Here is a 22,579-nt window from a genome sequence, read left to right as displayed (position 1 = left end):
GAAATTCCCTTATTCCGAATAGGATTCCTCACAAGAAAAGGGAAAAGTTGAGAGCTATGGAATAGAGTAGTTGCTTTTGAAGACGATAATGGGGCATCCGAACAACACGACCAGTCCAATGAAGTTGATGTTGAAGAATCATTGCTTCGACACTGGTGATCTTTGCTTCTTCCAGTACACTGGCATTAGTTTGCCTGTCTTCCCAAGTGCTGTGTAAAAAAATTCAGAGACACCATTGATGGAATCTTTCGAGGAGCTGGAGATGACGTTTATAAGTGGTCTATGTTTCACAGGCATACTGTAAGGTTGGTAATACAACAGCTTTGTAAGCAAGCATTTTGGTTTCCCTGCGAATGTCTACCCTGCTGTCCAAGGCACAAAACCCCTGCAGGAATACTGGGTCTCAACCACACCCTAGTGCCTTTCCCTTTTTGGATCTTTTCCATCCCAAACGTTGTGCAATGGTTTTGGCACAGTGTTGTTCCTTTGTTGCTAGGGAGGGGCAGGCAGGCATCCCTTTCCCACGCCTAGAATGATCTGGCTTCAGAAGGCCTCAGGATAGGACTGTGAGGCGAAACTAGCAGGGAAGTTGATGAGCCAGCAGCCTCTGTCCTCTCCGCTCAGTAAACAGGAAGGCCTCCATCTCAGGGTGCACAAATATAAAGGATACAGCTGCCAAGGGTGTATGAGGTACCGTATTTTTCGCTCTAAAAGACGCACCAGTCCACAAGACGCACCTAGTTTTCGGAGGTGGAAAACAAGAAAAAAAATATTCTGAATCTCAGAAACCAGAACAGCAAGAGGTGAAAGCAGCAATCCCTCTTGCTGTTCTGGCTTCTGGGACAGTTGCGCAGCCTGCATTTGCTCCATAAGACGCACACATTTCTCCTAACTTTTTAGGAGGGAAAAAGCGAGTCTTATGGAGCAAAAAATACAGTAGTCAGTTGGGGGTGGGCAAAGAGGGGTAGGACCAAAGAGTGTTGTGGAGGGTGGGAGAGAATTGAGCTGCCAGTTGGAGGAGACTGCCCTAAATTGCTGACCTGCCCATGCAGATGTCATGCTACTGGTACTCTTCCTGACTGGTTCAAATCTTTTCTGGTGTTGGAGGTTGAACTCTGAATTTTGTTAAAGGACCACTGCTATAGCTCAAGGAACTCACGATCCTGTGGGGTCCGCTTGTTGGTTAGAGTAAAGCAAGAAACTGCAACCAGGTGTATAAAAAGCAATGCAGCTCGTAACCCTGATCTTTAGTTTGTTGCAACAAGGTTCCTACGACTAAAATAACATCAGAAGAAGAAGCCCCCAAGAAAGGATGCAACTTTTTTAAAAGCTGTCCCCCCACTCCCTGATCCCACCTCTAAAAGTGTAATACAAACTTCACAACATGTCACAGAAAGAGGTGGTGTTTAATGGAAATGTGAGTCCTTGACAGGTCACTTGATATATATGTGTGTGTGTATCTATATTTATATCTATATCTATATATCAGGTTTATACATTTCAATAATTTGAAAGTCATTTTAACATTTCAAAACCTGACTTCCTTCTCCCTCTTTCTGCGGTTCCTTAAATTTATTTTTAATATTTTTGGCATATCCAAATTAACTCAATTTGTTCATTTATTAATCTAAATATATACTGTTACAAAACTGCAGGTTACAGTGGTACCTCGAGTTACATACGCTTCAGGTTACATATGCTTCAGATTACAGACTCCGCTAACCCAGAAATAGGACCTTGGGTTAAGAACTTTGCTTCAGGATGAGAACAGAAATCGTGCTCCAGCAGCGCGTCGGCAGCAGGAGGCCCCATTAGCTAAAGTGGTGCTTCAGGTTAAGAACAGTTTCAGGTTAAGAACAGACCTCCGGAACAAATTAAGTACTTAACACGAGGTACCACTGTATTACAATAATCCTGCCAATGTTCTTATCTGTTTACAATTTGTTTGCAAATATTCAATAAACCATTTCCATTCTTTTATAAAAAGTTTGTTATCTTGATTTCTTATTTTTCTGGTAAGTTTCGCCATTGATAGGTCACCTGTCAATCAAGATATCTGAAACTTGACAGGCCAGCTGTCAATCAAGATATCTGAATGGTGAGTCTCCACTCATATTTCACCTTTCAGGCGTACATTAACATTTGCTTTCACATTCAATCACAGTCATTGTCATACACTATTCACTTTATCTGTGTCAAACATTTCTTTATTTGTGCATTGATAGCTGCCCTTTTCTCCTAACACCAGTTCTGATAGCCTGTTTGGCAATTTCCCAAGACTGGATTCTGCCCATGTTATCCTGCGCCTTGGAGATCGTGGCAGTTCATGGTTTGGTCTGATCCCTGGAACCCCTTTGGTTTAGGTAGTGATCTTCGGCTTGACTTTTATTTACAATTAAACCCATGTTCATACAGTTTCCAGAGTTCCTTCATGTTTTTCCTGAGCTTTCATTCATAAAATTGGCCAAGATTAATAACTAGCACTAAACTTATTTCACGCACACGGTTTGACAGGCAGGTCTCTGCACTGGCGGAGGAAGAGGGGGCACCACAATCCTGGTGGGGTGCCATTGTGGCTGCCCCCCTGCGCAGGGCGCCACTCCCCCGTAGGTGACACGCCACACCCCTGGGACACATGCCATGCCCCCTGGGATGACGCCAGCCACGCCCCCGCCTGCTCTCTGCCCCCGGTGCCAGAGCATGAAGCTCCGCCACTGGGTCTCTGTAGTTCTCCATTGATTTCAATAATAATAATAATAATAATAATAATAATAATAATAATAATAATAATTTTATTTATACCCCACCCTCCCCGGCCAGAGCTGGGCTCAGGAACGGGATAAATATATAATGTACTTGAAAGACCACTGTAAATACTCGAAATCTTTGGCAGGCTTTAAATAACTCTTGCAATGACACATAGACTTTGGATACAATGGAGGATGATAAACTAGACAGATTTATAATATGCAGTTTAAAAAGTTAGTTAAAGAATCCACAGAGGGGAGGAGGGGAGTGTTGAGATTCAAAAGAATATAGAGTAAAGTTTGATAATACTATTTGTGTGAAGGAGTTTGTAAAAATCAAATGACAATTATTATTTTTTTAAAATCATAGACACCACAATAAAACCTACTATTCTTCTGGTGGTAATAATTCTTATGCTTAAATAAGGAGGAAGAACCACCAATAAGAGGAAGGGGAAAGGTTAAAGGGAACAATTTATAGCAAAGTTCAGTCAGGTCTGGGGGAGAAGGTTCTCCCCCTAGTGGATACTCAAGGGAACAGCAACAAAGTGGTGTAATTCTAAGAGAACACGAAAGGGGTCCAAGCACTGTGCCCCATGCCAGGAGCAGGGCCAAAAGTGCAGCCCTGGGCTTTGGAAATTGCAATATACACTGAACTCTGGTTTTGTTAGATACCAAGAGAAACAAAGCTGAATATTGCATCATTTCCCCGTCTCAAATCATCCTTCCAATTCCCCAGCACAACAGAGAAGAGATAAGTCACCGAGGGCATCATTAGGAAATTGGCACTTTTCAAATAAGTGATTTCTGAGGGACACCTGAACTTATAATTGCATTTATCAGTTTTGATTCCCTTCTGTTGTTCTCTTAGACAAACAAGACACTTGGGGGTTGGTTATTTTCTTCCGCTAAAATATGAACTTCAGGGACCGTTAGAGAGCTTGTTGCTATTTGATTCTTTTAAAAATAAACCATTTTCATAGCAGAAATAAGAAATAAGAGGAGTGGTCCTTTTGTGGATCAGTAACTGGTTAAGTAAGAGGAAGCAGAGGGTAGGAATAAGTGGACAGTAAGCCCAAGTTTAATTAAGCATAATTTTGAGGTACCAGAGGAGGTTTCCTGCCTGTTGGTCATCACTAATTACCCAGAATTTGCCACTATCTTGCACTAGCAATTTGAAGGATCCACTGATAAAGGATCCCCATGGTTTTGAAAGCCAGAGTGTATTGACTAAAAGCTTTGTGGCAGGAAAGGATCTCTGGACAGAGAACCTCGAATATTTCTATTAAATCCAACCCACATTTCAGTTCATGGAAATGGAGCAATGCTTTGAAAATAGCTTCTTTAGCTTGATATCTCTAGAATCAGATGACTATGTCCCTAGGGCGGTCTGATGTGTGAGGTTCTCATACTCAACCAACTACAAATCCACCTGACAGATACCTCATCCACCCACGTTTTACCTGCTTCTCCACAAGAATATAAATGGGGGACAGAAGCCTCACTGAAATCAAGACACACTATATCCATAGCATTCTCCTGATCCACCATGCTTGTAACTCTGTCAAAAAATTAAATGGGATTCGTCTGGCATGACTTGTTTTCCAGAAACCAATGGTTTTATTATCTGTTCTAAGACCTTTCCTGGTATCGATGTCAAGCTCACAGGTCAGTAGCTACCTGGGTCTTCTCCACCACCACTTTTGAAGATCAGGACAACATTTGCCTGCCTCCTGTGCACGGGGACCTCATCTGTTCTTCAATAATTCTCAAAGATTATAGATTATAGATATATAGAGGCTCTGAAATAAAATCTTTTAGTACCTTCGGGAGGAGCTCATCAGGCCCTGCAATTTTGAATTAGGTTTTCCACCTTTTCTCTGTCACTCAATAGCATTTCTCCATCATCTCCATACAGAGGACATCCTACTTGCTTGTTCTTCCTCATGCTTTGAACATAGCCAAAGAAACCTTTATGATTTTTATATTTAGCCTCTTGCAATCAGGAGTTCATCCAGAGCTTGGGCTACCTGATCTTCTCCCTGCAACTGTTGGCTGTTCATGTACACTTTTTAGTCATGATTTCTCCTTCCTTCCATTTCTTACGTATGCTCTTCTTACACCTGGGCTCATCTGTAAGCACCCTGTGCAGCCGAATCCGTTTCTTTAGATGATTTTGGTTCTTTAGTAGATTTTCAGTTTTCCCATACTTCATGGAAATCATTCTGAAATCTCTCAGTAATGAACCAGCCCCAAATCTTCACAATGCTTCTGAGGATATTAGAAAGTGCTAGCATTGTGCTTATGGATTGAACTTTCCTCACCTTTTAGACTTTGGGTTTTTTATTTATTAAACAATATTCACATTACCTGTGCATTTTAAGAAATCCTATTGGTAACATGATGGTTGACTTTTTCTGGTGGGATTTAGAAACTTGTTTACATTATTCCATGCTCAGAAAAAAACATTGTAAAAAGGATAGTGTGGCAAACTGCTGTCATTTGGAACACCAAACCTTCTTCCTTGTAAGAATTATTTGGTATATATATATATATATATATATATATATATATATATATATATTCGGGTTGATAACTGAAGAGGTTTATTGTGTTTTGAGGTTCTGCAGGTTTTATTTGAACTGCAGAATGGTTTAGTCATTCAAATGCTCTTGTCTATAACACTTTAAAGGGAGATAAGAACAATTTCAAAGCCCCTGGCTTTTTTTTTATCTTGGGCATAAGATTCATACTCAATGGCAGAGTTACTGTTTTTCATACAGAAGGCTCCAGATCCATGAGGTATGAGGTAGCTTAGCAGGACTAGTGAAGACTGCAACCTGAGACCCTGCAGAGGTGCTACAATTTGGAATAGACATGTATGACTCTTTAAAAGGCAGGTTAAGATAGGCATGCTCCTCAATAAAATATTCTAGTGTTATGCCTTGTGATGTTGTTAATTTTGCAATTGACAGGAATATTGTGAAGCCTCAAACTCTTCAGCTCACTGCCTCTGTGCTCCTTCCTCAGTTTGTGGGCTGTAGTCAGACATTCATTCACAGTAGAATTCCATCAATTAAAAGAATACATAATTTTAATCTATGGTAATGACCTATGCCAAAATGTTGTCTGATTGCTAAAATTTTAGTTCGATCGAAAATGCAGTTTTGTAAACTGTCTCTAACGCCTCGCTAACATGGGAGCCGACATTCCCAGGATTCCTCGAAAGGGAGATATCAGACATTCAACTCTGCAGTGTAGACTTGTTGGTCTAGTGAATATGGCTATTGGATGACACAACTATTTTGCTGGTTGCACAAAGCGTGTTCTCCCTAAAATGAGAGCGCAGGTTGCGGTGTGGGCTGCCAGTCATTGCCTGGTGCGATGATTGGCTGACCGGGTTGCTGGGGCAAATTGCATGTAGCAAATTGGTGGGTGGGACCATAGTCTTTAAATATTGGGGCACTCTGCCTTTTGCTTCCTCTTTAGCAGAGTGCATCGGATCACCCGCCTGCCCTGTGTTCTGGTTGACCTTGCTTTGCCTGTCATGGGGTCGTCTGCCTTGGGGCAGGGGCCTAGTAGCAATTTTGCCATTTGGCTGATTGGCTGGTGCCACTTGGTTTTTGCCTACTACTTAGCAATTCGTCACAACTTGTAAGGTTGCGGTTAGACATTGGTTATAAAAAGCTGGTGGTGGAGGGGTCAGGATAGGCTGTGCCTGCCCCTCCAATGGTGCTGGAAGGGAATTCCATTAAAGGAATCCTGGGACTTGCCACGATTTCGTCCAATCCCTGAAATGGGACCAGGGCCGGCAAGCCTGGTTGGGTGAGCGGTGAGGGACTGACGATCAGCTCAACTGATCCCCAACATTGTTTTCCCTTCACTGGCTTCCAATGGAGTTCGGATAGTCAGTTCTGTCCCAGGCTGGGGGACAGATAGTCATAACCAATGTCTAAGCAACCACTCACAGATTTTGTATTTTAATAAAGTTGGGGCCAAAATAGTGCCCAAAAACCTTAAACTTAAATTACGTGTGATTTGTGAATTATTTTGAGGGGTGGCTTGGGGACCTATATACGCAATTGTTGTGCTAGGCTCTGTCTACTGAGGCCGGCTCTACCATTGGGCAAGTGGAAGCAGGCAGTTCCCAGGCAGTTGTATGGAGTGATGTTTAAAGCTCATAAAATCATTTGTTCTTTGATTTGATACTGTCACATTATGCATTTTTACGGTCCTGTTATGCATTTTCTGTTTTTATAAACTTTTATAAACTTTTTTGTAAACTTGCCTGTGATATTCAGTTGAAGGACATAAATTTAATAAATAAGAAATTAAATAAGAAAAATAAAAAAGAATTTTATGAACAAGTAATTCCCCAAGTATTTTTATATGAAAAGTCAGCTGATGAGCACAGTTGCAATCTGTAACACCTTTAAAGTTTATTTTCAGGTGCTGCATCAATGGGAAGAGGAAATCAAACAGTGGTGACAGAATTTATCCTTGCTGGATTTTCCAATTTCCCAGAACTGCAGATTCCGCTGTTTCTGGTGTTCTCTCTAATTTACCTGCTAACTTTGATGGGAAATACAATCATCATCACTACGATACGGCTTAACCGCAGCCTCCACATTCCCATGTACTTCTTCCTCTCCATCCTCTCTTTCTCAGAAATCTGCTACTCACTGGCCATTATCCCCAATATGCTTGCAAATCTTCTGAGAGAGAAGAAGACCATTTCCTTCATTGGCTGTGGCACTCAGATGTGCATTTTCTTGGGCTTTGCATTCACAAATTGTTTTCTTCTAGCAGTGATGGGGTATGACCGATATGTCTCCATATGCAAACCTTTACGTTATCAGATTTTGATGAATCAAAGACTCTGCACCAAGCTGGTGGCTTGTTCAGCAACAACTGGATTTCTTTTTTCCACCTCAGAGACTATAATTATATTTACCTTGCCTTTCTGTGGGCCAAATAAAGTTAAGCACTTCTTTTGCGAAATAGAACCTTTGCTTGAATTAGCCTGTGGCCGAAACTACATAGGAGAAATTGTCATTTTCGTTATTTGTGTTTTGGTTATAATTTGTGCATTCCTGTTCATCCTTCTCTCATACATTTTAATTGCAAACACTGTCTTGAAAATTCCCACAACGGCTGGGAAGCGGAAAGCCTTTTCCACTTGTGCCTCCCATCTTATTGTGGTCATAGTGCACTTTGGGTGTGCTGGCATTATCCATTTCGGGCCCAAAAACAGTTACACCCTAGATCAGACTATTTTTATTTCTGTCTCTTACACAATGGTGACTCCCTTATTGAACCCCTTGGTGTACAGCCTGAGAAACAAAGATGTCCAAATGGCACTTAAGAAATCGCTTGGCAAAAGCTCCTGCACCCAAAGAATGTGAAAATTAAGCGTTATCCACTTTGAAGAGGAATTATGAAACCCAACAAATACTGTATCTGTAGTTTAATGGTGACAGCAGCCACGAAATTAAGAGACGCCTGCTTCTTGGGAGGAAAGCAATGACAAACCTAGACAGCATCTTAAAAAGTAGAGACATCACCTTGCCAACAAAGGTCCGTATAGTAAAAGCTATGGTTTTCCCAGTAGTGATGTATGGAAGTGAGAGCTGGACCATAAAGAAGGCAGATCGCCAAAGAATTGATGCTTTTGAATTATGGTGCTGGAGGAGACTCTTGAGAGTCCCATGGACTGCAAGAAGAACAAACCGATCCATTCTGAAGGAAATCAGCCCTGAGTGCTCACTGGAAGGACAGATCATGAAGCTGAGGCTCCAAGACTTTGGCCACCTCATGAGAAGAGAAGACTCCCTGGAAAAGACCCTGATGTTGGGAAAGATGGAGGGCACAAGGAGAAGGGGACAACAGAGGACGAGATGGTTGGATAGTGTCTTCGAAGCTACAAACATGAGTCTGACCAAACTGTGGGAGGCAGTGGAAGACAGAAGTGCCTGGCGTGCTCTGGTCCATGGGGTCACGAAGAGTCAGACACGACTAAACGACTAAACAACAACAACAAGTTTAATGGACAAAGAACACCTCAAATAGTATTGTAGCTTTTTCTCATCTTTTAAAATATTCATCTGTATATAGAATGTTCACTTGGAAAAATGTGGCCTTGCTTTAGCAGTTACAAACAACTTTTATTTGCTCTTTAGTACATCACTGGAAAATAAATTGGGTTGTAGGAATTTTCTCATAAATGAACCTGTAATCATTCAGCCCCACAACAAAGGAAACTTTTCTAAAGATTACTGTTGTTTTCTCCCAAATCCTAGCCCACATTTTTTCTACCAATCATTCACGCAGAACTATTTCAAGCTCATATAGTGCTGAGACTGAAGTGTCAAAATAGTTCCTGTTGAATGGCTGGTACCTGTACATACCCTGGCCGAGGCTCCTCTTGTCTGCCATTTAACCCTCTCTCTTCGTAACTGCTTCCTTCACTGGGAGCTGGGTCATTCATGACATGTCCCTTCCAACTCTAAGATTCTATGATTCCAGCAACAGTAATGGAAAAAAGAACCATTCATGCAATGCTGCTAAAAACATAGATGCCCAAGCCAGGTGTTTACCATATAATATCAACTATATAATACCATATGCCTTCAGTGCCTTGTGAGATGTTAGGTGTTGTGCTAGCATTGTATTTGTAGATGGAACTTTCCCTGCCTATATGACGATGGGTGTGGCTTACCCCAGAGCCATTTGTCCTGTACGCTATTTTTATTTATTAAACAATATTCGCACACCACTTAATCAGAAAGACCAATCTGCACCTTACACAGAAACAATCTGTAATATTCATCATGATAATATAAAAAAATGGAAAACAAGTAGATGTAACAAAATATATCGATATAGAGATTAAGTCAACAGTTTTAGGTAAAAATACACCCAATAAAATTACATGTATTATTAATTATTACTTGTAGCTTTTAACAACTCCCTTTGATAATAAGATTTTTGATTTATTTTACGTTATGAAACACCGTAGAGATAATATCTGGTGGGATTTATAAACTTGTTTACATCATTCCATGCTCAATAAAAACATCATAAAAAGGATATTGTGGCAAATTGGTGTCATTTGGAAGAGCTCAACATCCATCGTGCTTCCTTGTAAGTCTATTGTGGTTTGAGGTTCTGCAGCTTTAATTTGAATTCATTCATTCAGCCCTTCAGATGCTCTTGTCCTTGCCACTTTGAAGGGATATAAGAACAATTTCAAAGCCCCTGGCTCTTTTTTATCTTGGGCACAAGATTCATACTCAATGGCAGAGTTACTGTTTTTCATACAGAAGGCTCCAGAACCAATATTTTCCCAAAAGGGTATGAGGTAGCTTAGCAGGACTAGTGAAGACTGCAACCTGAGACCCTGCAGAGGTGCTACAATTTGGAATAGACACCGAATGTATGACTCTTTAAAAGGCAGGTTAAGATAGGCATGCTCCTCAATAAAATATTCTAGTGTTATGCCTTGTGATGTTGTTAATTTTGCAATTGACAGGAATATTGTGAAGCCTCAAACTCTTCAGCTCACTGCCTCTGTGCTCCTTCCTCAGTTTGTGGGCTGTAGTCAGACATTCATTCACAGTAGAATTCCATCAATTAAAAGAATACATAATTTTAATCTATGGTAATGACCTATGCCAAAATGTTGTCTGATTGCTAAAATTTTAGTTCGATCGAAAATGCAGTTTTGTAAACTGTCTCTAACGCCTCGCTAACATGGGAGCCGACATTCCCAGGATTCCTCGAAAGGGAGATATCAGACATTCAACTCTGCAGTGTAGACTTGTTGGTCTAGTGAATATGGCTATTGGATGACACAACTATTTTGCTGGTTGCACAAAGCGTGTTCTCCCTAAAATGAGAGCGCAGGTTGCGGTGTGGGCTGCCAGTCATTGCCTGGTGCGATGATTGGCTGACCGGGTTGCTGGGGCAAATTGCATGTAGCAAATTGGTGGGTGGGACCATAGTCTTTAAATATTGGGGCACTCTGCCTTTTGCTTCCTCTTTAGCAGAGTGCATCGGATCACCCGCCTGCCCTGTGTTCTGGTTGACCTTGCTTTGCCTGTCATGGGGTCGTCTGCCTTGGGGCAGGGGCCTAGTAGCAATTTTGCCATTTGGCTGATTGGCTGGTGCCACTTGGTTTTTGCCTACTACTTAGCAATTCGTCACAACTTGTAAGGTTGCGGTTAGACATTGGTTATAAAAAGCTGGTGGTGGAGGGGTCAGGATAGGCTGTGCCTGCCCCTCCAATGGTGCTGGAAGGGAATTCCATTAAAGGAATCCTGGGACTTGCCACGATTTCGTCCAATCCCTGAAATGGGACCAGGGCCGGCAAGCCTGGTTGGGTGAGCGGTGAGGGACTGACGATCAGCTCAACTGATCCCCAACATTGTTTTCCCTTCACTGGCTTCCAATGGAGTTCGGATAGTCAGTTCTGTCCCAGGCTGGGGGACAGATAGTCATAACCAATGTCTAAGCAACCACTCACAGATTTTGTATTTTAATAAAGTTGGGGCCAAAATAGTGCCCAAAAACCTTAAACTTAAATTACGTGTGATTTGTGAATTATTTTGAGGGGTGGCTTGGGGACCTATATACGCAATTGTTGTGCTAGGCTCTGTCTACTGAGGCCGGCTCTACCATTGGGCAAGTGGAAGCAGGCAGTTCCCAGGCAGTTGTATGGAGTGATGTTTAAAGCTCATAAAATCATTTGTTCTTTGATTTGATACTGTCACATTATGCATTTTTACGGTCCTGTTATGCATTTTCTGTTTTTATAAACTTTTATAAACTTTTTTGTAAACTTGCCTGTGATATTCAGTTGAAGGACATAAATTTAATAAATAAGAAATTAAATAAGAAAAATAAAAAAGAATTTTATGAACAAGTAATTCCCCAAGTATTTTTATATGAAAAGTCAGCTGATGAGCACAGTTGCAATCTGTAACACCTTTAAAGTTTATTTTCAGGTGCTGCATCAATGGGAAGAGGAAATCAAACAGTGGTGACAGAATTTATCCTTGCTGGATTTTCCAATTTCCCAGAACTGCAGATTCCGCTGTTTCTGGTGTTCTCTCTAATTTACCTGCTAACTTTGATGGGAAATACAATCATCATCACTACGATACGGCTTAACCGCAGCCTCCACATTCCCATGTACTTCTTCCTCTCCATCCTCTCTTTCTCAGAAATCTGCTACTCACTGGCCATTATCCCCAATATGCTTGCAAATCTTCTGAGAGAGAAGAAGACCATTTCCTTCATTGGCTGTGGCACTCAGATGTGCATTTTCTTGGGCTTTGCATTCACAAATTGTTTTCTTCTAGCAGTGATGGGGTATGACCGATATGTCTCCATATGCAAACCTTTACGTTATCAGATTTTGATGAATCAAAGACTCTGCACCAAGCTGGTGGCTTGTTCAGCAACAACTGGATTTCTTTTTTCCACCTCAGAGACTATAATTATATTTACCTTGCCTTTCTGTGGGCCAAATAAAGTTAAGCACTTCTTTTGCGAAATAGAACCTTTGCTTGAATTAGCCTGTGGCCGAAACTACATAGGAGAAATTGTCATTTTCGTTATTTGTGTTTTGGTTATAATTTGTGCATTCCTGTTCATCCTTCTCTCATACATTTTAATTGCAAACACTGTCTTGAAAATTCCCACAACGGCTGGGAAGCGGAAAGCCTTTTCCACTTGTGCCTCCCATCTTATTGTGGTCATAGTGCACTTTGGGTGTGCTGGCATTATCCATTTCGGGCCCAAAAACAGTTACACCCTAGATCAGACTATTTTTATTTCTGTCTCTTACACAATGGTGACTCCCTTATTGAACCCCTTGGTGTACAGCCTGAGAAACAAAGATGTCCAAATGGCACTTAAGAAATCGCTTGGCAAAAGCTCCTGCACCCAAAGAATGTGAAAATTAAGCGTTATCCACTTTGAAGAGGAATTATGAAACCCAACAAATACTGTATCTGTAGTTTAATGGTGACAGCAGCCACGAAATTAAGAGACGCCTGCTTCTTGGGAGGAAAGCAATGACAAACCTAGACAGCATCTTAAAAAGTAGAGACATCACCTTGCCAACAAAGGTCCGTATAGTAAAAGCTATGGTTTTCCCAGTAGTGATGTATGGAAGTGAGAGCTGGACCATAAAGAAGGCAGATCGCCAAAGAATTGATGCTTTTGAATTATGGTGCTGGAGGAGACTCTTGAGAGTCCCATGGACTGCAAGAAGAACAAACCGATCCATTCTGAAGGAAATCAGCCCTGAGTGCTCACTGGAAGGACAGATCATGAAGCTGAGGCTCCAAGACTTTGGCCACCTCATGAGAAGAGAAGACTCCCTGGAAAAGACCCTGATGTTGGGAAAGATGGAGGGCACAAGGAGAAGGGGACAACAGAGGACGAGATGGTTGGATAGTGTCTTCGAAGCTACAAACATGAGTCTGACCAAACTGTGGGAGGCAGTGGAAGACAGAAGTGCCTGGCGTGCTCTGGTCCATGGGGTCACGAAGAGTCAGACACGACTAAACGACTAAACAACAACAACAAGTTTAATGGACAAAGAACACCTCAAATAGTATTGTAGCTTTTTCTCATCTTTTAAAATATTCATCTGTATATAGAATGTTCACTTGGAAAAATGTGGCCTTGCTTTAGCAGTTACAAACAACTTTTATTTGCTCTTTAGTACATCACTGGAAAATAAATTGGGTTGTAGGAATTTTCTCATAAATGAACCTGTAATCATTCAGCCCCACAACAAAGGAAACTTTTCTAAAGATTACTGTTGTTTTCTCCCAAATCCTAGCCCACATTTTTTCTACCAATCATTCACGCAGAACTATTTCAAGCTCATATAGTGCTGAGACTGAAGTGTCAAAATAGTTCCTGTTGAATGGCTGGTACCTGTACATACCCTGGCCGAGGCTCCTCTTGTCTGCCATTTAACCCTCTCTCTTCGTAACTGCTTCCTTCACTGGGAGCTGGCTCATTCATGACATGTCCCTTCCAACTCTAAGATTCTATGATTCCAGCAACAGTAATGGAAAAAAGAACCATTCATGCAATGCTGCTAAAAACATAGATGCCCAAGCCAGGTGTTTACCATATAATATCAACTATATAATACCATATAATATCAACTAAACATATGGAGAAGTGACATAACTTCTACATATGTTTATTTGGGCTATGGAACGGTTGGCGCTTGTTAGGCTCAGCATCGCCAAGAGATAGAAAGAGCTACCAAATGGAATAGAAACACTCTGTTTTTGTCTCCCTGCAACAAAATCCTCTCTGGCATGTTAAATATTCAGAGAGAGCTATTTCCCATAACCTTCCAAACCAACAATCCCAGGATTGGGATCTCGATTTTCAGTGACTAGCAATGGAGATTTTAGCTGCTGTTAAGAAATTAAATACAAGAGGTTAGTGGTGAATGGTGGGGTTGTATTGCTTTCTAGAGAACGTAATGCCAAATCTGGATCCATTGCCAAGGGCTGACCCACAATAATAGGAATTAGATTGAACACTTAGGTCCAGAAGTAATTGAAAATGCAGATACTGCCATGAAATCATTTAGTATCCTCTGCAAAGGAAAAGGGGCTTTGCTTGGATTGTGGGGCATCATTAATATATACTCTGTGAAAATATTCAGTTTATGTTTATCTCCTTGAACCCTGATGTCTTCAGTGCCTTGTGATATGTTAGGTGTTGTGCTAGCATTGTACTTGTAGATGGAACTTTCCCTGCCTATATGACGATGGGTGTGGCCTACCCCAGAGCCATTTGTCCTGTACGCTATTTTTATTTATTAAACAATATTCACACACCACTTAATCAGAAAGACCAATCTGAACCTTACACAGAAACCATCTGTAACATTCATCATGATAATATAAAAAAATGGAAAACAAGTAGATGTAACAAAATTTATCAATATAGAGATGAAGTCAACCGCTTTAGAAAAAAATACACCCAATAAAATTACATGTATTATTAATTATTACTTGTAGCTTTTAACAACTCCCTTTGATAATAAGAAGGTTGATTTATTTTACGTTTTGAAACACCGTGGAGATAATATCTGGTGGGATTTATAAACTGGTTTACATCATTCCATGCTCAATAAAAACATCATAAAAAGGATATTGTGGCAAGTTGGTGTTATTTGGAAGAGCTCAACATCCATCGTGCTTCCTTGTAAGCTTTGATTTGAATTCATTCATTCAGCCCTTCTAATGCTCTTGTTTTTGCCAATTTAAAGGGAAATAAGAACAATTTCAAAGCCTCTGACGTCTTTTTATCTTGGGCATAAGATTCATACTCAATGGCAGAGTTACTGTTTTCCATATAGAAGGCTCCAGATCCATGAGGTATGAGGTAGCTTAGCAGGACTAGTGAAGACTGCAACCTGAGATCCTGGAGAGGTGCTACAATTTGGAATAGACATGTATGACTCTTTAAAAGGCAGCTTAAGATAGGCATGCTCCTCAATAAAATATTCTAGTGGTGTTCAGAGTTATGCCTTGTGATGCTGTTAATTTTGCAATTGACAGGAATATTGTGAAGCCTCAAACTCTTCAGCTCACTTGCCTCTGTGCTCCTTCATCAGTTTGTGGTCTGTAGCCAGACATTCGTTCACAGTGGAATTCCATCAATTAAAAGAATACAGAATTTTAATCTATGGTGATGAACTATGCCAAAATGTTGTCTGATTGCTAAAATTTTAGTTCTATGGAAAATGCAGTTTTGTAAACTGGCTCTAATGCCTCACTAACTTGGGAGCAGACATTCCCAGGATTCCTCGAAAGGGAGATATCAGACATTCAACTCTGCAGTGTAGACGTGTTGGTCAAGTGAATGTAATAATATGTCTACGGGGTGACACAACTATTTTGCTGCTTGCACAATTGTTGTGCTAGGCTCTGTCTACTGAGGCCGGCTCTACCATTGGGCAAGTGGAAGCAGGCAGTTCTCAGTCAGCTGTATGGAGTGATGTTTAAGGCACATCAAATGGCTTGTTCTTTAATTTGTTATTATTGCATTTTTACGGTAACGTTATGCATTTTGTGTTGCATTTTGTGTTTTTATGTTGTAAAGTGGCCTGTGATAGTCAGCTGAAGGTACATAAATTTAATAAAGAACAAAAAATAAATAATCATTTAATGAACAAGCCTCTTCCCCTGTATTTTTGTATTAAACATCAGCCGACGAGCACAGTTGCAATCTGTAATACGTTTAAAGTTTATTTTCAGATGCTGCATCAATGGCAAGAGAAAATCAAACTGTGGTGACAGAATTTATCCTTGCTGGGTTTTCCAATTTCCCAGACCTGCAGATTCCATTGTTTCTGGTGTTCTCTCTAATTTACCTGGTTACTTTGATGGCAAATATAATCATCATCACTACGATACGGCTTGACCGCAGCCTCCACATCCCCATGTACTTCTTCCTCTCCGTCCTCTCCTTCTCAGAAATCTGCTACTCACTGGTCATTATCCCCAATATGCTTGCAAATCTTCTAAGAGAAAAGAAGACCATTTCCTTCATTGGCTGTGCCACTCAGATGTGCATTTTCCTGGGCTTTGGGTGTACAAATTGTATGCTTCTAGCAGTGATGGGGTATGACCGATATGTCTCCATATGCAAACCTTTACGTTATCAGATTCTGATGAATCAAAGACTCTGTACCAAGCTTGTGGCTTGTTCAGTATCACTTGCATTTATTTTTTCTACATCGGAGACCATTATCATATTTACCTTGCCTTTCTGTGGGCCAAATAAAGTTAAGCAATTTTTTTGCGATATGGCACCTTTGCTTCAATTAGCCTGCCGCCGAAACTACATCGGAGAAATTGTCATTTTCATTCTATGTGTTTTGGTTGTATTTTGCTCATTCCTATTCATCCTTCTCTCATACTTTTTAATTGTTAACACTGTCTTGAAAATCCCCACAACGGCTGGGAAACGGAAAGCCTTTTCCACATGTGCCTCCCATCTTATCGTGGTCGTAGTGCACTTTGGTTGTGCTTCCATTATCTACTTAAGGCCCAAATCCAGATACACACTAGATGAGGACACTTTAATTTCCGTCTCTTACACAATGGTGACTCCCTTATTGAACCCCTTGGTGTACAGCCTGAGAAACAAAGATGTCCAGATAGCGCTTAAGAAATCGCTTGGCAAAAGCTCCGGCACCCAAAGAATGTGAAAATTAAGCGTTATCCACTTTGAAGAGGAATTATGAAACCCAACAAATATGTGTAGTTTAATGGACAAAGAATGCCTCAAGTAGTATTGAAGCTTTTCCTCATCTTTTGAAAAATTCATCTGTATATGGAATATTCACTTGGAAAAATGTGGCCTTGCTTTAGCATTTACAAACAGCTTTTATTTGCTCTTTAGTACATCACTGGAAAATAAATTGGGTTTTCGGAATTTTCCCATACATGAACCTGTAATCGTTCAGCCCTGCAACAAAGGAAACGTTTCTAAAGATTACTATTGTTTTCTCCCAAATCCTAGCCCTCATTTTCACTACCAAACATTCACGCAGAACTATTTCAAGCTCATAAAATGCTGAGACTGAAGCATAAAAATTGTTCTTGTTGGGGTCAGTTTGGTGTCCATTTCTGCTTTTCTTTGGTACATAATTATTTCTGCCCTTCCTTGTCTCCAGTAATGGCTATTTTTAAAGAGGGGATCATATACCGTATTTTTCGCCCTATAGGACACACTTTTTCCCCTCCAAAAATGAAGGGGAAATCTGTGTGCGTCCTATGGGGCGAATGCAGGCTGTCGCTGAAGTGTGGAGAGCGAGAGGGGTTGGTTCACATCGACCCCTATCAGCAAGCCTGGGGAGCCTTCGGGCAGATATCTGCGGCTGGAGGGGAATTTTTTAAAATTATTATTTCCCCCCACCCCAAAAAAAACCCTAGGTGCGTCCTATAGGGTGACAAATACGGTATGTTGCGTTTTCAGTGGTTGGAATTCATGTAACCAGACACACTTAATTTCTGCTCTTTTGCTTTCATGTGATTTGTTCTGACGTTTGCTTTCTGTAATGTGTCGGCAAGGACGTAACAATATATTGTATACAAAATGGAGCATTGCAATTTTTCAATATGCATTTATCTTAGCATTCATATTTATATAATTTAAACCTTACGCTTTAATGACCTTCAGAAACATGCCAAAAGAAAGGCTATACCATTTTATTTGCCCATTACTTAATTAGATGTGTAATTTGATATGTAATTTGCAGTGCTATCATGTCTGAGTGGACCCGTCACCCCCTGATTTTCCTGCATTGGACTAGAGGAGGTTGTTGTCCTTCAGCTGGCATTCCAGAATAATGTAGCCGCCAGGCTGATTTTCCTTCTCTCAGAAAATATGCAATATCTGAAGCAAGGTCATGCATGATCCAGTAGTGTGGAAGGGGTGCAATTCTACTGTATGGTGTGGTTGAGAGGGAATAATCTGAATGGTGTCCATTTTTCAGCACCTTTTCTGCACAGAGTCTCAGCAGAGCAAGCAAGCTGTTATCTGCTGAGAATGGGAATGGCAGGCAGTATTGAAAGAAGTTACCGGATTAATTGGTGTGTGTGTGTTTGTGTGTGTAGGAGGAATTCTCCCGTAGGCAAAGACAGGCTCTGGCAGATTGAGCTAATGAGACCAATAGTGGGTTCAGCAGCCAAGAAGGCAGTTTCTGCCACAGGAGTCCCTTTATAGCAGGAAGTGTGAGGGCCTGGGCCTCGCCCCCTAGGCCAGCTGGAAATGCCTTGTAAGGTAATAGGCCCTGTATTTATTTTATGTATGTATTTATGTATTTTAAGAGAGCCAGTGTGGTGTAGTGGTTAAGAGTGGTGGATTTGTAATCTTGTGAACCGGGTTCGATTCCCCATTCCTTCACATGCAGCTGCTGGGTGACCTTGGGCTAGTCACATTTCTCTGAAGTCTTTCAGCATCACTCACCTCACAGAGTGTTTGTTGTGAGGGAGGAAGGGAGATCGTTAGCCACTTTGAGACTCCTTCGGGTAGTGATAAAGCGGGATATCAAATCCAAACTCCTCCTCCTCCTCTTCTTCTTCTTCTTCGTCGTCGTCTTCTATCCTCGCCACAGCCGACGGAGACCCTTGGGTCCTTTTCAACTCTAAGATTCTATGGTTCCAACAAAAATGGGGAAAAAGAACCATTCATGCAATGCTGCTCAAAACGTAGATGCCCAAGACAGTTGTTTACCATATAATATCAACTGTGACTGACAGAATTTCACCATAGGTTTGTTTGGGCTATGGGCCGGTTGATGCTTGTTAGGCTCAGCATTGCCAAAAGATGGAAAGACCTACCAAATGGAATAAAAACACTGTTTTTGTCTCCCTGCTGCTAAGCCCTCTCTGGCATGTTAGATGTTCAGAGAGCGCAGTTTCATATAACCTTCCTTAACCAATGATCACGGGGTGGGGGTCTGGATTTCCAGTGACTAGCAATGGAGATTTTAGCTGCTGCTTAGAACATAAATACAGTGGTACCTCAGGTTAATCATGCGCTGCCAGAGCACAATTTCTGTTCTCATCCTGAAGCAATGTTCTTAACCTGATACACTATTTCTGGGTTAGCGGACTGTGTAACCTGAAGCGTATGTAACCTGAGGTCCCACTGTACAAGAGGATAGTGGTCAATGGTTGGGTTGTATTACTTTCTAGAGAAAGTAATGCCAAATCTGGATCCATTGCTAAGGTTTGACGCACGAGAATATAAATTAGATTGAACACCTGGGTCCAGAAGTCATTTAGAATGCAGATACTGCCATGAAATTATTTAGTATCCTCTGCAAAGGAAAAGGGGCTTAGCTTGGATTATGGAGCATCAGTAAAATATAATCTGTGAAAATATTCAGTTTATGTTCATCTCCTTGAACCCTGATGTCTTCAGTGACTTGTGAGATGTTAGGTGTTGTGCTAGCATTGTACTTGTAATTGGAACTTTCCCTGCCTATATGACGATGGGTGTGGCTTACCCCAGAGCCATTTGTCCTGTACGCTATTTTTATTTATTAAACAATATTCACACACCACTTAATCATAAAGATCTAACTGTGCTTTACACAGAAACAATCTGTAATATTCATGATGATAAAATAAAAAATGGAAAACAAGTAGGTGTAACAAAATGTATCGGTATAGAGATGAAGTCAACAACTTTAGAAAAAAAATACACGTGATAAAATTATATGTATTGTTAATTATTACTTGTAGATTCTAACAACTCCCATTGATAATAAGAAGGTTGATTTATAAACACCGTAGAGATAATATCTGGTGGGATTTATAAACTTGTTTACATCATTCCTTGCTCAATAAAAACATCATAAAAAGGATATTGTGGCAAATTGGTGTCATTTGGAAGAGCTCAACATCCATCGTGCTTCCTTGTAAGTCTATTGTGGTTTGAGGTTCTGCAGCTTTAATTTGAATTCATTCATTCAGCCCTTCAGATGCTCTTGTCCTTGCCACTTTGAAGGGATATAAGAACAATTTCAAAGCACCTGACTCTTTTTTTATCTTGGGCACAAGATTCATACTCAATGGCAGAGTTACTGTTTTTCATACAGAAGGCTCCAGAACCAATATTTTCCCAAAAGGTTATGAGGTAGCAGGACTAGTGAAGACTGCAACCTGAGACCCTGGAGAGGTGCTACAATTTGGAACAGACACTGACTGCATGACTCTATAAAGGGCAGCTTAAGATAGGCATGCTCCTCAGTTTTCTAGTGGTCTTCAGAGTTATGCCTTGTGATGCTGTTAATTTTGCAATTGACAGGAATATTGTGAAGCCTCAAACTCTTCAGCTCACTTGCCTCTGTGCTCCTTCATCAGTTTGTGGGCTGTAGCCAGACATTCATTCACAGTGGAATTACATCAATTAAAAGAATACATAATTTTAATTTATGGTGATGAACTATGCCAAGATGTTGTTTGATTGCTAAAATTTTAGTGCTATACAAAATGCAGTTTTGTAAACTGGCCTCACTAACTTGGGAGCAGACATTCCCAGGATTCCTCGAAAGGGAGACATCAGACATTCAACTCTGCAGTGTAGACTTATTGGTCAAGTGAATGTAATAATTGGTCTAAGGGGTGACACAATTAGGTTGCTGGTTACTCAACTGTTGTGCTAGGCTCTGTCTACTGAGGCCAGCTCTACCATTGGGCAAATGGAGGTGGCCTTTTCTCAGGCAGCTGTATGGAGTGATGTTTAAGGCACATCAAATGGCTTGTTCTTTAATTTGTTATTATTGCATTTTTATGATCACGTTATGCATTTTCTGTTTTTATGTTGTAAACTGGCGTATGATAGTCAGCTGAAGGGCAGTACATAAATTTAATAAAGAAGAAAAAACAAAAAAATCATTTTATGAACAAGCATCTCCCCCAGTATTTTTGTATTAAACATCAGCTGACGAGCACTATTGCAATCTGTAACATCTTTAAAGTTCATTTTCAGATTCTACATCAATGGGAAGAGAAAATCATACAATAGTGACAGAATTTATCCTTGTTGGGTTTTCCAATTTCCCAGACCTGCAGGTTATGTTGTTTCTGGTGTTCTCTCTTACATTCCTGGTTACTTTGATGGCAAATATAATCATCATCGCTACGATACGGTTTAACCGCAGCCTCCACATCCCCATGTACTTCTTCCTCTCCATCCTCTCCTTCTCAGAAATCTGCTACTCACTGGTCATTATCCCCAATATGCTTGCAAATCTTCTAAGAGAGAAGACAACCATTACCTTCATTGGCTGTGTTGCTCAGATGTTCCTTTTCCTGGGCTTTGCATGCACAAATTGTATGCTTCTAGCAGTAATGGGGTATGACCGATATGTCTCCATATGCAAACCGTTACGTTATCAGATTCTGATGAACCAAAGACTCTGCACCAAGCTGGTGGCTTGTTCAGCAACAACTGGATTTCTTTTTTCCACCTCAGAGACTATAATCATATTTACCTTGCCTTTCTGCGGACCAAATAAACTTAAGCACTTCTTTTGCGATTTATCACCTTTGCTTGAATTAGCCTGTGGCCGAAACTACATAGGTGAAATTGTCATTACCATTATTTGTGTTTTGGTTGTAATTTGTTCATTCCTGTTCATCCTTCTCTCATACATTTTAATTGTTAACACTGTCTTGAAAATCCCCACAACGGCTGGGAAGCGAAAAGCCTTTTCCACTTGTGCCTCCCATCTTATCGTGGTTGTAGTGCACTTTGGGTGTGCTTCCATTATCTACTTAAGGCCCAAATCCATTTACACGCTAGATCAGACTATTTTTATTTCTGTCTCTTACACAATGGTGACTCCGTTGTTGAACCCTTTGGTGTACAGCCTGAGAAACAAAGATGTCCAAATAGCGCTTAAGAAATCACTTGGCAAAAGCTCCTGCATCCAAAGAATGTGAAAATTAAGGACTATCCACTTTGAAGAGGAATTATGAAACCCAACAAATATGTGTAGTTTGATGGACAAAGAATGCCTCAAATAGTATTGTAGCTTTTTCTCATCTTTTTAAAAATTTATCTGTATATGAAATATTCACTTGGAAAAATGTGGCCTTGCTTTAGCAGTTACAAACAACTTTGATTTTCTCTTTAGTACATCACTGGAAAATAAATCGGGTTGTGGGAATTTTCTCATAAATGAACCTGTAATCCTTCAGCCCTGCAACAAAGGAAATTTTCCTAAAGATCACTGTTGTTTTCTCACAAATCCTAGCCCACAT

The 22,579-nt window shown here is 40.6% G+C and overlaps 4 protein-coding genes across 4 annotated transcripts; all 4 read left to right on the top strand.

Moving 5' to 3' along the window:
- The first annotated feature begins 7,132 nt into the window (after window positions 1-7,132).
- Window positions 7,133-8,199, top strand: LOC310834510 (olfactory receptor 10T2-like). Its single transcript, XM_083717983.1, has one exon. The coding sequence runs from the start codon at window positions 7,208-7,210 to the stop codon at window positions 8,150-8,152; it is 945 nt and encodes a 314-aa protein (XP_083574109.1). The 5' UTR covers window positions 7,133-7,207; the 3' UTR covers window positions 8,153-8,199.
- Window positions 8,200-11,683: 3,484 nt separating this feature from the next.
- LOC310835018 (olfactory receptor 10T2-like) lies at window positions 11,684-12,755 on the top strand. Its single transcript, XM_083719666.1, has one exon. It carries the CDS (start codon window positions 11,764-11,766, stop codon window positions 12,706-12,708), a length of 945 nt encoding a protein of 314 aa, XP_083575792.1. The 5' UTR covers window positions 11,684-11,763; the 3' UTR covers window positions 12,709-12,755.
- Window positions 12,756-16,045: 3,290 nt separating this feature from the next.
- On the top strand, window positions 16,046-17,454 carry LOC310835017 (olfactory receptor 10T2-like). Its single transcript, XM_083719665.1, has one exon. It carries the CDS (start codon window positions 16,063-16,065, stop codon window positions 17,005-17,007), a length of 945 nt encoding a protein of 314 aa, XP_083575791.1. The 5' UTR covers window positions 16,046-16,062; the 3' UTR covers window positions 17,008-17,454.
- Window positions 17,455-20,534: 3,080 nt separating this feature from the next.
- Window positions 20,535-22,258, top strand: LOC310835016 (olfactory receptor 10T2-like; the record flags this gene model as incomplete). Its single annotated transcript, XM_083719664.1, has 1 exon — window positions 20,535-22,258. The coding sequence occupies exon 1, from the start codon at window positions 21,314-21,316 to the stop codon at window positions 22,256-22,258; it is 945 nt and encodes a 314-aa protein (XP_083575790.1). The 5' UTR covers window positions 20,535-21,313.
- Window positions 22,259-22,579: the final 321 nt, after the last annotated feature.

Source organism: Podarcis gaigeae, assembly GCF_964106915.1.
Source record: "Podarcis gaigeae genome assembly, chromosome: 17".
NCBI classification, from domain to species: domain Eukaryota; kingdom Metazoa; phylum Chordata; class Lepidosauria; order Squamata; family Lacertidae; genus Podarcis; species Podarcis gaigeae.
Note: the sequence above shows the minus strand (reverse complement) of the source record. Positions and strands in the feature narration are given on the sequence as shown.

Bases quoted from the DNA above. Each gene is read 5' to 3' on its own strand.
- LOC310834510 (XM_083717983.1), top strand. From the start codon at position 7,208: ATGGGAAGAGGAAATCAAACAGTGGTGACAGAATTTATCCTTGCTGGA.
- LOC310835018 (XM_083719666.1), top strand. From the start codon at position 11,764: ATGGGAAGAGGAAATCAAACAGTGGTGACAGAATTTATCCTTGCTGGA.
- LOC310835017 (XM_083719665.1), top strand. From the start codon at position 16,063: ATGGCAAGAGAAAATCAAACTGTGGTGACAGAATTTATCCTTGCTGGG.